Here is a 14,747-nt window from a genome sequence, read left to right as displayed (position 1 = left end):
TTTATAAGAGCTGAGTCACACGACCTCCCCAACGTAAACCTGAACAGTTGCTACAATTTCAGGACAAAATGTTAAAGGTTGAAAAACCGATCTACCTCGTGTATAGATCGTAGAGATTTTTAAGGTACTGCTCTGCATCAGACTTCCTACAGCCTTCCAACTGGTCCTTCACAAAAGTCTAAAACGAGGAAACAGATTTTAGTTGAAAAAATACCACCTATACCTTGCCAAAAAAGCCCCTTTTTAAATAATCTATACAGCACAATGGTTTTTCATCTATTTTTATAAGACATCACTCTTTCAAAGTGAATCAGAGACACCCAGGTGGGAAGTGGAAAAAGAACAAACTTCTAATCACAAGCGAGCATTTCCCATATTCCCCGTCCTGTCCATCTTCCACATCTCGTAGGAAGCAGAGTCGCCTAGTGGATAGAGCCCGGACCTGGGAGTCCCGAGGGGCTGGGTTCTAATCCTGGCTCTGCCATACGCCCGCTGTGTGACCTTGGGCAAGTCGCTTCACTTCTCTGGGCCTCAGTTTCCTCAGCCGTAAGATGGGGATTCAACTCCTGCTCCCCCTCCTACTCAGAGTGGGAAATCCCCCCGTATAGGACGGGGACCGTGTCCGACCTGATTAACCCGTATCTACCCCAGAACGGTATAATGAGCGCTTAATACCTTAATAACAATAATTAGAAAAATAATGATAATAATGTCATCTTTAAGAGACGTGGCACAGTTTTGCCATCTGTACAGATGACAAAGTTTCCAATAACATGCTGCAATAATAATAATAATAATGCTGGTATTTGTTAAGCGTTTACTATGTGCAGAGCACTGTTCTAAGCGCTGGGGTAGACACAGGGGAATCAGGTTGTCCCACGTGGGGCTCACGGTCTTAATCCCCATTTGACAGATGAGGTATCTGAGGCACAGAGGAGTTAAGTGACTTGCCCACAGTCACACAGCTGACAAGTGGCAGAGCTGGGATTTGAACTCATGACCTCTGACTCCACAGCCCGTGCTCTTTCCACTGACCCACGCTGCTTCTCCAACACCACTCCACCTTCACCCTGAGACTCACCAACAGAACAAGAACTAAGACGGCTATTCTGTTCCCCTCACCCACCAGTCAACAATTATTGGCCCACAGATAAGCCAAGAGGTCACTTCCAAGCCTGACCAGGCCACAGAAATAAGCCTCGCCTCCCCCTGCCTTGAATCGTTTTTCAAAAACTGACAAAAAGTACCACTTTCATAACTGCTGAATAACACTTGAATCAGTTAAAGGGAGAAGTGGAGCCAATGAAACCCCACGGTCCGTTAGGGTCGTTACTGAAGGAAAAACAAGTAAAAGAAGTCAAGCCCACAGGGGAGAGGGAGCTGTTGGGGAAAATGACAGGGCTGAGGGTAACTAAGGAAAAGACAGTAAGATGTGGTCTTAAAACAGAGTGGGGAGAGGGGAAAACAGGTGGATATATAAAAAAGGAAAAAAAACACCCTCTGAGTTAAAAAAAAAAAAAAATATGGAACGGGCTGAAAAGAACGAGGAGGATAAGGAGGATTCTGATGGCAGGAATTCTGAGAAAACGGATCGAGAATAAAGAGTTTAGAAATACCTGAAGTTTGATTTCAAACACATTTTGTATAAGTTTGGCCAGTACGGTTTCTGGACTACTAAAGATATCGCCAACTTGCTTGTTCACCCGCTGACAAAGTACTGCTGCATCTTCAAATATATCGCTTCTCAGGTAGGCACCCTAGAGTGTGAAACCGTGACCCAGGGTGTTATTTATAAACGGTTAAAAGGAAAGCACATTAATATACCAATCAACCATTGCAAAATTCCAAGAGTAAAGTGTATTTTACCTCCTGACACTGCTTTATATAAACATCAACACAGTGGGAATAACCCTGTTGGGGAGAAGGGAAGACAGTCAAATAATTAAGCGCAATTTTTCTTTCATTTTTCTAGTAGTTTTACTACATATTAGCACATCAAGGGTTCAGGTTAACACAGTCCAACATGGAATGGGCCCTTTCCCAATCCACTTTGTCCCCGGATTGTTAGTACTTGGTACGAGGATTAACTGATCTGGAGTACTTATGATAATAATAGTAATAATGATGATTATCACTGCGGTATTTAAGCCCTAACTACGTGCCAAGCACTGTACTAAGCACTGGGGTAGATACAGGCAGCACAGCGTAGTGGACAGACCAGGGACCTGGGAATCAGAAGGTCATAGATTCTAATCCTGGCTCTGCCACTTGTCTGCTGTGTGACCTTGGGCAAGTCATTTCGCTTCTCTGGGACTGTTACCTCATCTGCAAAATGGGGATTGAGACTCAGTCCTACATGGGACAGATACTGTGTCCAACTCAATTTGCTTGTATCCACCCCGGCGCTTAGTACAGTACCTACGTGCTTCACAAATACCATTATAATTATTATTACAGACAGTCCCACGTGGTTCTCCCAGGAGGAGAGCAGGTATTCCGGCGCCATTTTAACATATGAGGAAACTGAGGCACCGCAAAGTCGAGTCACTTGGCCAAGGTCAGTGGGAGAGTCGGGACTGGAATCCCCGTCCTGTGACTACCAGCTCCAGGCTCTTTCTACGAGGCCACGCTGCTTCACAAAATGTCAATGTTCTGTGGTTGCTCTCCTCAAGCAAACTGCGTAGACGGGTGAGAGGGGGACGGGGGGCTCTTATCAGTTAAGGGGAGCCCCCCACGCCCAGCCTAATTATCTGCTATCTACCCTTGTGCTTAGTACTGAAATGGCCCCCAGTAAGCACTTAACAGATACCACCATCATTATGAGAATGACGAAGGCACCGAATTCGGGAGACCGCACCGCGTGTGGCCCTCTGAATCCTCCCGCTTGTAGCATTTAAGGCGTCTTACCTTGAAGTGAAGCAAGACGGCCGCCACTTCTCTCATCCGGGAGATTTCGGACCTCCTCTGAGCGTTGGTGAACTCTTGAATCAGCTGGCATTCTAAATCGTGGTATTTACCTGCAAAAACGCCACACCAGGATTGAGCCGGGCAAGGAGAACCTGCCCTTGGAAGGTCAGGACTCAATACCGAGTGTCGACTGCGGGCAGCGGAACGACCGGGAGGTCTCTACGAATTGGGGGTGGGCGAGGAAGGTAAGAAGCAGCGTAGCGAGGATAGAGCATGGGCCCGGGAGTCAGAAAGTCATGGGCTCTAATCCGTCTGCTGGGTGACCTCGGGCAAGTCACTTAACTTCCCTGGGCCTCAGTTACCTCATCCTTAAAATGCGACTGGGAGACTGGGAGCCCCACGTGGGACAGGGACCGGGTCCAACCCCTTTGGCTTGTATCCACCCCAGCGGTCACTGAAGTGCCCGGCACATAGTAAGCACTTATTGCCATTATTATTAGAAAAAGACCCACTTACTTGCTATTTTGGATTTCACATCTGAAAATCTGAAAAGCAAAAAGACTTTGGTCAAAGCAAAAAAAGGGTACAAATTTGGGCATCACTAAATGACTACCTCTTGGGAGTGAAATGCTTGGAAATTTTAAGAATTGGGAAGAGACAATTACGAGATGTTTTTTCCTACTTGAACAATGAAAAACTCATTCACAAATCATTTTTCAGCCCTGGATAACTAAAATACACACACAGGAAAAAGACCCCAGCCTGGGCAATCCTTTCGAATCTCCTCCCCAGCAAACATTTTCCCGGAGCAGCGAACGCACAGAAACAATGACTCCTCTGACTTTCAGTCGATTTGATTTACCCTGAATCCTTGCTGGGGAAGATGCTAAATGAGGCAAAAATCAGAAAGAGGAGCTGGATAATTCACAACTACTGATCCAGTCCACCCAAATCCTTTGAATGTATTATCTGAGGATTTTTTTTTTTAAAAAAAAAGCAAACTTTTAATGGTCACAGATCACAAAAAGATTCAAGTCTTTCGATCAACTAAGCAACTATTTTGAATGTTTATCTTACATGAGAAGCAGCATGGCTTAGAGGAAAGAGCCCGGGCTTGGGAGTCAGAGGAGGTGGGTTCTAATCCCGGCTCCGCCATTTGCCTGCCGTGTGACCCTGGGCAAGTCACTTAACTGCTCTGTGCCTCAGTTCCCTCATCTGTAAAATGGGGATTAAGGACTGTGAGCCCCACGTGGGACAACCTGATTACCATGTATCTACCCCAGCTCTCAGAACAGTGCTCGGCACATAGTTAGTGCTTAAAAACCATCGTTATTATCATTAACAATGAAACTTACCTGTCGAAAGGTAACTCCTGTGCAATTAGGTGCAACTTTTGAATAATGTCAGCGGCTTCCTTTATCTATCGAGAGAACAAAAGCAGAGTCTTACCCTTCACAAAAGAATCGTCCATATAAATTCCTAGTCCTCACCCTACTTTCGGTACTTTTCAAAGCCCTAATCAAAAGAGCGACTGCTTCGCGACTCCAGACACGTTGAGCAAAAATACAAATCAAATCGATTTTCATCACTAGAGCTATGTCTTCCCCAAAGTCCAAGTCCCTCAAGTGGAAGACAAGGCATTCTGAACGGGAGGAACACACTTTTCACTGGGCTCACGCTTAGAGTGGAGGGGTCAGAAGTATCTAAACATGTGCCGTGCTTCACCTGAAGCTCTGACCACGATTATGAGTAGGGTGAAATTTAAGTTGGTTTCCAAAGGGTTAGCTGCCATGATTGAGGCCTGCCAAAAGCTTAAAAAGTGGCCTAGAGGCAGCTTTCCTTTGTCACATCAATCAGTGGTGTGTACTGAGCACATATTGTTCTAAGCGCTTGGGCGAATACAAGCAACAGCAAAGCCTAGTGGACGGACCATGGGCCTGGGAGTCAGAGAACCCGTATTCTAATCCCAGCTCCGCTACCTGTCTGCCGTGTGACTGTGGGCAAGTCACTTCACTTCTCTGGGCCTCAGCTCCCTCATCTGTAAAATGGGGATTGAGACTGTGAGCCCCACGTGGGCCGGACACTGTGTCCAACCGGATTTGCCTGTGTCCGTCCCAACGCTTAACAGAGTGCCTGGCATGCAGTAAGCGCTTTAACCCCACAATTATCATTAATATAACACTCATTCATCCATTCAATAGTATTCATTGAGCGCTTACTATGTGCAGAGCACCGTACTAAGCGCTTGGAATGGACAAATCGGTAACAGATAGACAGTCCCTGTCCTTTGACGGGCTTACGGTCTAATCGGGGGAGACGGACAGACAAAAGCAATAGCAATAAATAGAATCAAGATAAATAGAATCAAGATAACCGAGTTGGTAGACACATTTCCGGCCCTCAGTGAGCTTATAGGACAGGGGACGAATTTCCAGTCTAGAGGAAGAAGACGGTAAAGACACGACAGTCCTGAATTTGGCCTCTGACCGGCAAAGAACTGGATCATACTGCAGGGACCCGGCGGGATACCTCAGTGAACCCAGATGCAAACAAATCACCAGGAACGGAAGGCACAATTTGGAAGGAACTCTTGAAATAATGATAATAGTAATGGCATTTGTGAAGCGCTTACTGTGTGCCAGCCCCGGTACTAAGCGCTGGGGTGGGGACAAGCAAATCGAGTCGGACACGTGTGCGAGCTCACAGTCTTTATCCCCATTTTACAGATGAGGGAAGCTCAGCTCAGGGAAGTGAAGTGACTTGCTCAAGGCCGCGCAGCAGAGAGGTGGCGGGACCGGGATTAGAACCCATGACCTTCTGACACCCAGGCCCGTCCTTTATCCATTTCGCCACGTAGGGTATCTTACCTATCTTCTACCAGAGGACGCTACTTGAAGACAGAGAGACTGCTGGTATATGACTCTTCTACAAGAGGCAATCCTGGGAATCATAGGCTCCGGAGTCTCTTGTCTGTCCCCGGCAAACTGACCGATCTTACAATTAGGTATATGATCGGGTGGTACTTGATCCGTTGAGGGAGAAGGCGAGGTTTCTGTAAGGATATCTCAGACCCCGCTGACCTGCTGCAGTTTATTAGGAGGGAGGTCAAGTAGCTTGTGAGTAGAGGGGAACTGGAAGTCACACTATATATATATGTTTTCAAAAGGTTTTTTTTTTTGACAGGGTTCCAAAACAAACCCTTTTTTTAAAAAAAAAAAAAAAACTCTATCCTGGGATTGGAGAAAATAACTTTTTATGGATAAAAATACTTGCTAAAAGGTAAGAGAAGGGATTTTTTAAAAAAGCCAGTTTTAGGAATGGAGAAGTGTATACAGGAAGGTTCTCCAGGGAACGGGGCTAGGATCAGTTTTAACCTTTATATAAACGAAGACGGTAGAAACTGCCAGTTATGAATTGACCTTTTCAGCCCCACATCACCATCAAAGCACCCTGACGGTCAACCCACCCGAACCCCACCACACTTACGTACACATCTTTTGTTGAATTTCCGCCTCCCTGCTAAACGGTAAACTCGAGGGCACGAATCCCCTTTACCAGCTCTGTTTTATTATACTTTCCCACAGTAAGCGCTCAATACCACTCATTGCTTGCTACCTACCTAAACTCACCCACCTACACCTATTTATATTTCCAATCACCCCACAATGTGGAAAGGATGGAAAGGAAGCACACAAGCGGAGAGGAACCGCGTGCAATGCTCGGGTTTTGAAGTTCTCTGCCCAATGTTGCGCAGATAAAGCTCTCGGGAAAAGGTACAGCCGAGAAGTAAATCCACGCCGAGCATCGGCTGCTAGTTTTTCGAGCTGAGGATCTGTTTCCCCGTTCTCTGTCGTCACGGTTACGACGCTGCTCCCAGGAAGCTGAGAACCCTGAGGCACCACTTTCGACCCCCAACGTGGGTGCTATCCCGTAAGCGACCCTGACGGCTGCTTAAGGCAGCCGTTACTATTTTTAGCTTGGGCTCAGAGGCAGCACGACACTTGTGGTGCTCGTCACCACACCTCACACGGTCACAAGCCGGTCCCGCTTCCTTACCGCTGATGCTATTTCAAGGGCTGCTCTAAGAGGGTCTCTGGGAAGAATGTTCCGTGCGACACACCGGACCGCCGTTCTGGCTCACTGAAGGGCAGTCGGTTTGCTCTCTCGGGGGCGTCTACCTCCTTCTCATAATAATAACAATAATTGTGGTATTTATGTGCTTACCATGTGCCGAGCTCCGGGGAAGGGGGGATACAAGCAAATCGGGTTGGACACAGTCCCTGTCCCGCATGGGGCTCAAAGTCCTCACTCCCATTTTACAGATGAGGTAACTGAGGCACAGAAATGAGGAGACACACACAGCAGACAAGCGGCAGAGCTGGGATTAGAACCCATGACCTTCTCTGACGCGCAAGATCTATCCGCTAGGCCGTGATGGACAATGAACGGAGTCACTGTAACGGACCGGCTAGCCCCCACGACCTCAAGACTGGTGACGTCCCCCTGCCAGGCTCGGTGGAAAGAGTCCGGGCTTGGAAGGCAGAGGTCAGGGGTTCGAATCCCGGCTCCGCCACTTGTCAGCTGTGTGACTGTGGGCAAGTCACTTAACTTCTCTGAGCCTCCGTTCCCTCATCTGTAAAATGGGGATTAAAACTGTGAGCCCCACGTGGGACAATCATCACCCTGTATCTATCCCAGCGCTTAGAACAGTGCTCTGCACATAGTAAGCGCTTAACAAATACCAACATTATTATTATTATTATGTTCTGCGCACCACCCAAGAACCCGATCTGGAAGGGAACAAGTTATTCTAGAGGACGTGGAGAGAATCGTTCCCCCTGCAGATTTTTTCAAGTAATATATTCTTCCCCTTGGGCAGTTCTGATTTCATAGCTTAACTTTTACCACCCCAAAAGCACGAGGGACGCATTAATGCCCACGCAGAAACACATCTCTCCGGCCAGATGCTAGAGGAGACCGAACGTTTCTACATCCCTTCAATCTCAGATGCGATCAGAGAAAAGGGGGATGAACTTACCAAGTTTTTCCAAGGTAATTAATAAGATGCATTCCACCACTTGAAAAGGTTTAGGTCTGACTGGGGAATGGATACCGTAACCAGCTCCGACAGAATAAATGGACAGTATCATATCTACCGACTCTGTCGTGCTGTACTCTGCCAAGTGTCTAGTACAGCGCAATGCACACAGTAAGCACTCAATAAATACAACCGATTAGATTGAACTACTCTACCATAGGTCTTTAGGCTTCATACATCTTGGATTTCCTTTGAAAGAAAGTCAATATACCTTCTTTTCAAGACTATAAAACAGTGCGTGCCATATACTCAATAAAATAAGATTAAGTAACAAGCCATAAAAAGGGCTGCTAAAAGTTCCGATATTTTGTTTCTTTCTAATCTCAAGGTGGGCTCTGATTTTTCAGAACTTGAGTGAGAGACAGAGAGAGAGAGATACATACACATACTCTCGGCGTGTCTCTTTGGTCTGAACTACGCGTCCTTCAATTTCATTGGAAAAATACTTCCACTTTTCAATTACATACCTCGTAATCCAAAGACAAACCCACCCAGCCACCCCTCTTAATAATAATAATAATAATGTTGGTATTTGTTAAGCGCTTACTATGTGCAGAGCACTGTTCTAAGCGCTGGGGTAGATACAGGGTAATCAGGTCGTCCCACGTGAGGCTCACAGTTAATCTCCATTTTCCAGATGAGGGAACTGAGCCACAGAGAAGTGAAGTGACTCGCCCACAGTCACACAGCTGACAAGTGGCAGAGCCGGCATTCGAACCCATGACCTCTGACTCCGAAGCCCAAGCTCTTCCCACTGAGCCACTCTTCAGAAACCAGCCGACAAAAGATAAAAACAACATACCAAATTTCCATCAAAAACAAATCCTTTGGTATGAAACGGCACTCTACCCTTCCCTTTTTTGGCTCACTAGAAAGAAGTGGTTTTATGGGGAGAAAACGTATGGGCCTCTAAAAACGACTCTCAGCATTTCAAAACAGCCCATGTACTTTCCCAAATGAAAAACGTCGGGGTCGCCGCAAGAGGAACCGCTGAATTCCGATGCCTTATCAGCAATCGACGGGCCAGCGTGGTTCATTTACATTTCAGAACAAGGCAACTTTCACCCGGTCGGTCAGTCAGTCACTAGCTGGCACAAAGTTTGAGCACGGAGAGGCACGGCAGCAGCTTGTAATTAGGGCGGCGCTTTGAACTGCCTTCATCGGGCTGACGGCTCTTTACCTTTTCAGAGTTTGTAAAAACATCAGACTTCAACTCTCCATCCAGAAATTCATTAAAGTATTTCATCAGCTTCTGAGCTTCCACAGCCCGTTGGCGGGGCGTGTTGACCCCCTCCAGCTGGTCACCAAGGTGACAGACCTTAGTTGCCACGTAGCTGATATGCTCATCTAGTTCTTGGAAGTGCTGGAAGGCGACCTGCGAAGACAAAAGGCATCGGCGTAACACGGACGACGGGCCTGCGCTGTCAAACCAATGCCAGGCTTAGCTCCCTGACCCCCGCTTGCCATTTTTGATAACCGAAGCGAATGTGGCGAGCCCCGTCTAGAACGCGGAGATTAATCCGGGCGTTGCTTGGACGGGGCTTCCAAACCACCTGAGTTTGGGGGGAATCAGAATCGTCTCCTGGCTACTGAGCGGGTCCCCGTACGGCTCCGATTCGCGGGTTCCCCTTAAAGCATCAGCAGAGCTCCTGTTCTATGTCTGGGGAATCTTTCTCTAAAAAACAAAAAGCACGCCGACAACAGGTCGGATCAATGGTCCACCCAGGCCCCTGTCCTGTCCCCATCAGTGGCAGCAAAAAGATCGCTCGGATGAACGGGCACAATGGTGATTTCCAGTCATCCAGCCTAATGGCTACGGGCGCACCATCTAATAGTCCTAACATTTCCCCCCAAAGATCCAGTGGTTCATCTTGGATCTTTCTTCTCTGTAGCTTTCGAATTCTTCGGGGGCTTTCTAACTTCCCTAATTTTTCCTTCAACATTCCTGATTTTTCCCCGCTACTTCTATCCTGAGCCCCCGTCAATACCGTTATCCACTGCTTTCTTGAAACTATCGACGTTTTTGGCATTGAAAGGCCTGGGGCGGGAACAGTGTATGCTTCCCCCGCTAGGTGAAAGAGGGTGGTCAATTAAGCAATCAATGGAATCTACTGAGCACTTACTATTCTCAGAGCACTATGCTAAGCGCTTCATCTTGTTTTGAACCCACTTAATGGAGGCCCTGGCCGCTGTTGTGAGAACTTGAGGAGTAACAATTCTGTGTTGGTCCTGACCACGCCTTAAGGATTTTCTCCTCTCAGCCTTCCGAAGAGGTTACTCTTCTCGATCCTTCCTTATATAAAAGCTGTTCTTGCCCCCTTAACATTTTTGCGGTTTCTTGCTATACCTTCCCCAGTTGCCAATATGTATCCTCCCAATGAATATGAGCCCCTGAATCCCCCGGGATCTGGACCGCAGTGAACGGGCAGGTGAGAGCTTCTAAAAAGATGCCAACGGTGAGGGGAAAGAGTGAGGAGAAACTACGGGGTGGCTGGGCAAAGGTTGAAATCAAGGAGCGGGAGGGTATTAGAAGTGGAGGGGGCGAGAGGAAAAAGGAGAGAGGGCTGGCAGAGTTTGTGAGCTGGTCCCCCCGAATCGAGGCTTAAAGAAGCCTGACTATTGGTGTGCACATAACAGCGACATCAACGACTAAGGAGGCCTACGCCCTGGCCTTGCTTCCGCTATTTGAAACGGCTCATTCATTCAGTGGTATTTACTGAGGGCTTACCGTGTGCGGAGCACTGTACTAAGCGCTCAGGAGACACAGGCACATTGCTGGCCCACAACAAGTTTACAGTCTAAAGGAGGGGACCCCGTTGACCCCAGACACTCCCTGTCCCAGTCCCATCCCTGAATCCCTTCCATCTCCTTCGGTTTCCACGAGACCCTCCATCTCCACCCAAGCTTCCCTGTGTGTAAGAGGACTGGAAATACGCTAATCGAAACAGGTCAGAAACCGGTGAGCCACCGAGTCTTGAAAAAGGAGTCTCGGCTTTTTCTTTACTCTGCATCTCAAACCGACTCCGGTTCACTTAACGTCAACTCACTTGAAACATTACGGCGGTCTACCTGAAAATAAACAAGCCTGACGCAAATCAACGCGTCCAAGTAGCCAGATCAATAATCCCCATCCATTAAAAGCACAAAATTCAAACAGGTGGAATTATAATCTCTTCGGGATGGCCGTCTCTGTGCACGGGCGACTGGCTGCGATAAGGGGCCCAGGCGGTGGGACTGGTTGACCGGGCAGGGGCTGACCATTTTCCACCCGCTGAAGGCGAGAAGGAACCTGCGCGTTGCTGGGGAAAGAAGAGACTCCAGGGAGAGGAGCGGCTGAGAAGGGGAGCTCTCTGATACAACAGAGAAGAAAGGAGAATGTTGACAGACTGTGGGGAAGGGGACAAGGAGGTGAGAGAGAAAAGGAGACAAGAGTGGTCGAACTCAAAGAATACCAAGGACAAACAGGGAGGGAACAAAACTTCACCACTGTCAACTTAGAGGGCTGAAAGGGGAGTCGGGAGATCACAGAGGGAAAAGCAGACCGGGCTTGAGGGGGTGGGAGGGAAGAGTACACAAACTCCCAGTGGACAAATAAATAAAAGCAAAATAACGTGGGTACAAAGGGCCTAATCTTAGTGCCACCATTCTGAGGTCCCTTAAAAGTCCGTGCCGTCTTGGTGATGGGGAGGGAGGATGAGACGGGGAGTGGGGAGAAAAGCAAGACTACTGACGAGCGAGAGAGCAAGGCCCAAGTCAAATGCTGCCAACAATTAATCAACCTGAAGAATACTAGCCAAGGAACAAAAACCAATCAGCACAGAAATGACAACAAGCCGTGCACGAAAAGAAAACGGGAAAGTGACAGAGGAACCAGAAGGGAACTAAAGTTTGGATCGCCTGTGGGGGAATAAAGAGATTTCGGCTAGCTTGCGATAACGGTGGGATCTGTTCAATGATCACTCTGTCCCTCTGGTCTGTGAGGTCGTTGTGGGCAGGGAACATTTCTTAGTTATACCGGACATTCCCAAGCACTTAGTACAGTGCTCTGAACGCCGTAAGCACTCAATAAGAACGCCTGAATGATCGTCAAACACCGGGGTCGACACAGGATAACAACATCAGACGTATCCCCCGTCTCACACGGGGCTCACGGTCTAAGGGGAACGGGCATTTAATTCCCTTTTTCCAGAGGAGGAAAGTGAGGCCCAGAGAAATTAAGTGACTTGCCCAAGGTCACAGAGCTGGCAAGGGGCAAAACCGGGATTAGAAACCAGGGCTCCTGATCACAGTTCTGTGCTCTGTCGCAAAGAAACGTGCCGCGCCAGTGATTGCCGATGCCAACGGAAGGAAAGGAGGAGTGGCACGGAGAAGAGGCCAAATCGAAACAACAAATCAGAGAAGGCAGCAGAAGCACCAGCTAGCCACCCTCACCAAGCAGGGCTATTTAATGGCTTTGGGGATAGCCCCCTTTGGCTTTGACAGTGAGTCCACTGGATCGGCGTGGAGGAATAATGGAGACATGCAGTTTATGAGTTTTAAAACAGGCTCAGCAGTCCCTTTGGGAAGAACCACGATAATGCTGGCGTATTATCAGAATGATCCTTCCCTTTCGGCCGCCACGTAAAACCAAACATTTTCCACAGATTTTTACCCCTTGGACTACTGCTCTCTGTTCTTACCTGATTGCTTTTCTGCAACTCCTGCACTTTCTTGGCAAATTCCTTGGCTTCTTTTTGACACTGCTGCTCTAGTTTCTCAACCCTTCTTTGAATCCTTTCGTCCATAATCTGGAGTTCTTGGATATGATTTATAAACTCTTCCAGTAGTCTGATGAAAGAACAGAGTTAGTGTATGATCTCGGCTCTGCCATTTCTCAACTGTGTGACTGGGGGCACGTCACTTAACTTCTCTGTGCCTCAGTGACCTCATCTGTAAAATGGGGATGAAGACTGTGAGCCTCACGTGAGACAACCTGATGACCCTGTATCTACCCCAGCGCTTAGAACAGTGCTCTGCACATAGTAAGCGCTTAACAAATACTTATTATCTTGGGACTGCCTAAACACTCCGAACCTACTCCCAAGCTCCCATCTATGAATTCCAGGAGCCAGAAATAAGCTTTAGCCCTTACCATCCCCAACATAAACTTCTCTTGGGGAATTATTTTCCCAAGCGTTCAAATATTCCAACCACCCCAAGTCTTCATTTTGGCCTTTTCCAGACCAGGAGGTTTTGAACAAAATTGGGCAACTCTTGGAAATACTGAAAGCAGATTTTCCAACGTGCTGCCATTTTGGAGGAGAGGCATAACTGGATCCCAGCTCTGCCACTTGTGAGCTGTGTGACTGTGGGCAAGTCACTTCACTTCTCTGGGCCTCGGTTCCCTCCTCTGTAAAATGGGGATGAAGACTGGGAGTCTCACGTGGGACAACCTGATGACCCTGTATCTCCCCCAGCGCTTAGAACAGTGCTCTGCCCCTAGTCAGCGCTTAACAAATACCAACATTATTATTATTATTATTATCCCAGGAGCACATATCCCCGGATCATAGGGACGATGCCTCCCGGAGGGATGAGTTAGATTCTCAGCCTCACTCATCTCGACTGCCAGTGACAAGATCTGAGAGTTTCCGGTAAGGGCCGAAAAGACTCGAAATGTGGCTTGTCGGCCTCGGAGCTCTTGGAGGCCTATCTCTGGCCTAGTAGCTTCCCTCGCTAAAATCCCCACCCCTTTCCGCCCCTGTACTCCCCGTGAAAAACTGCCTCCTTTGCTTAGAGTGGCCATCTGATGAAATCCTCCCCTGAAGGCCTCGCTTTGCTAAGGGTCACCACCACCGGCTATTTTCAAGGGAAATTTAAACTTCCGAAATCTCGGAACGGCAGATTTCCGAGAGCCACTTCTGACTTCCTCCAAGCTTCTGGGGACGAGTTCTGAAACTCCCTTTCGGCGGGGAGCCGAAGGCCGCGAATTTTCATTTCACCTTTTAGGATCAAAAGCTTCGGCTCCTCCTCTGGAGCCTCCTCCGGGGGTTCTCCATACCAGGCGCTCGATGTACTCATCTGCCACGAACGGCTCCTAATTCACAAAATAAATATGCTTTTACACCAGTCCACAGGAGATTATTTAATGTTACCGCTTACACGCGTTGCAGAGTTCCGTGGAGGGAAAGGTCAGATCCGATGTGGACGTTTACCAGACAGTGACAAGTGTGCTTTAGGATTAAATTGTTTTAATATATAGTTTAGGAGAGCCGGGGCATTCACTCCGCTTAAAAGTGGAGTCCCTCGTAGTATTCCTGCCTTCTTGACGAGGGGAAGGGAATCCCCCAAGAAACAGAGGCCGTTGAAAGAAAACCCTTACTGTGACATCCAGGATTGAACTATGTCTTTTCACAGTTGTCAACGGTTTGGAAAAAACGGTTTACTGTGCTCCCTCGCTACCGATCCTGACTAGCAGTTCAAGTGGCGCCTGCCTACTCCTGATGCTTAATTTCAGCATTATATTAAAATTACGACGACTGAAGCTCAGTTTACTCGCGGTGAGTTAACACGGACGTCTGAATTTCACAGTTTCGTCTAAATAAAGATTCGGCGGAGCGTATTCCGAAGAAAAACGAGAGAGTCGGTGGGTGAAAAGACGCGGTCCTTCAGGATCAGAAATAGACTGTGTGAACGCAAAGTGCTACGCAGGCTGGGTTAGCAAGCTTCCCTCACTGCATCACGATCCTCCTCTTTGCAGCTC

At 47.9% G+C, this 14,747-nt stretch overlaps 1 protein-coding gene across 2 annotated transcripts in view; it reads right to left on the bottom strand.

Moving 5' to 3' along the window:
- The window catches only part of EXOC5 (exocyst complex component 5), a 34,420-nt gene that overhangs the window by 10,736 nt on the left and 8,937 nt on the right, over positions 1-14,747 (bottom strand). For both annotated transcript variants that reach the window (XM_001511902.5, XM_007659516.3), the window contains exons 2-10: positions 13,987-14,081; positions 12,685-12,832; positions 9,186-9,380; positions 4,263-4,327; positions 3,424-3,452; positions 2,908-3,017; positions 1,867-1,911; positions 1,617-1,757; positions 96-178 (exon numbers count right to left, since the gene is read on the bottom strand). In XM_001511902.5, coding sequence (XP_001511952.1) covers positions 96-178; positions 1,617-1,757; positions 1,867-1,911; positions 2,908-3,017; positions 3,424-3,452; positions 4,263-4,327; positions 9,186-9,380; positions 12,685-12,832; positions 13,987-14,081 — 911 coding nt within the window. The remainder of the gene's footprint in view (positions 1-95; positions 179-1,616; positions 1,758-1,866; positions 1,912-2,907; positions 3,018-3,423; positions 3,453-4,262; positions 4,328-9,185; positions 9,381-12,684; positions 12,833-13,986; positions 14,082-14,747) is intronic.

The sequence above is a fragment of the Ornithorhynchus anatinus genome, chromosome 14, assembly GCF_004115215.2.
Source record: "Ornithorhynchus anatinus isolate Pmale09 chromosome 14, mOrnAna1.pri.v4, whole genome shotgun sequence".
Taxonomy (NCBI): Eukaryota; Metazoa; Chordata; class Mammalia; order Monotremata; family Ornithorhynchidae; genus Ornithorhynchus; species Ornithorhynchus anatinus.
This window is presented reverse-complemented; position numbering and strand designations above follow the sequence as displayed.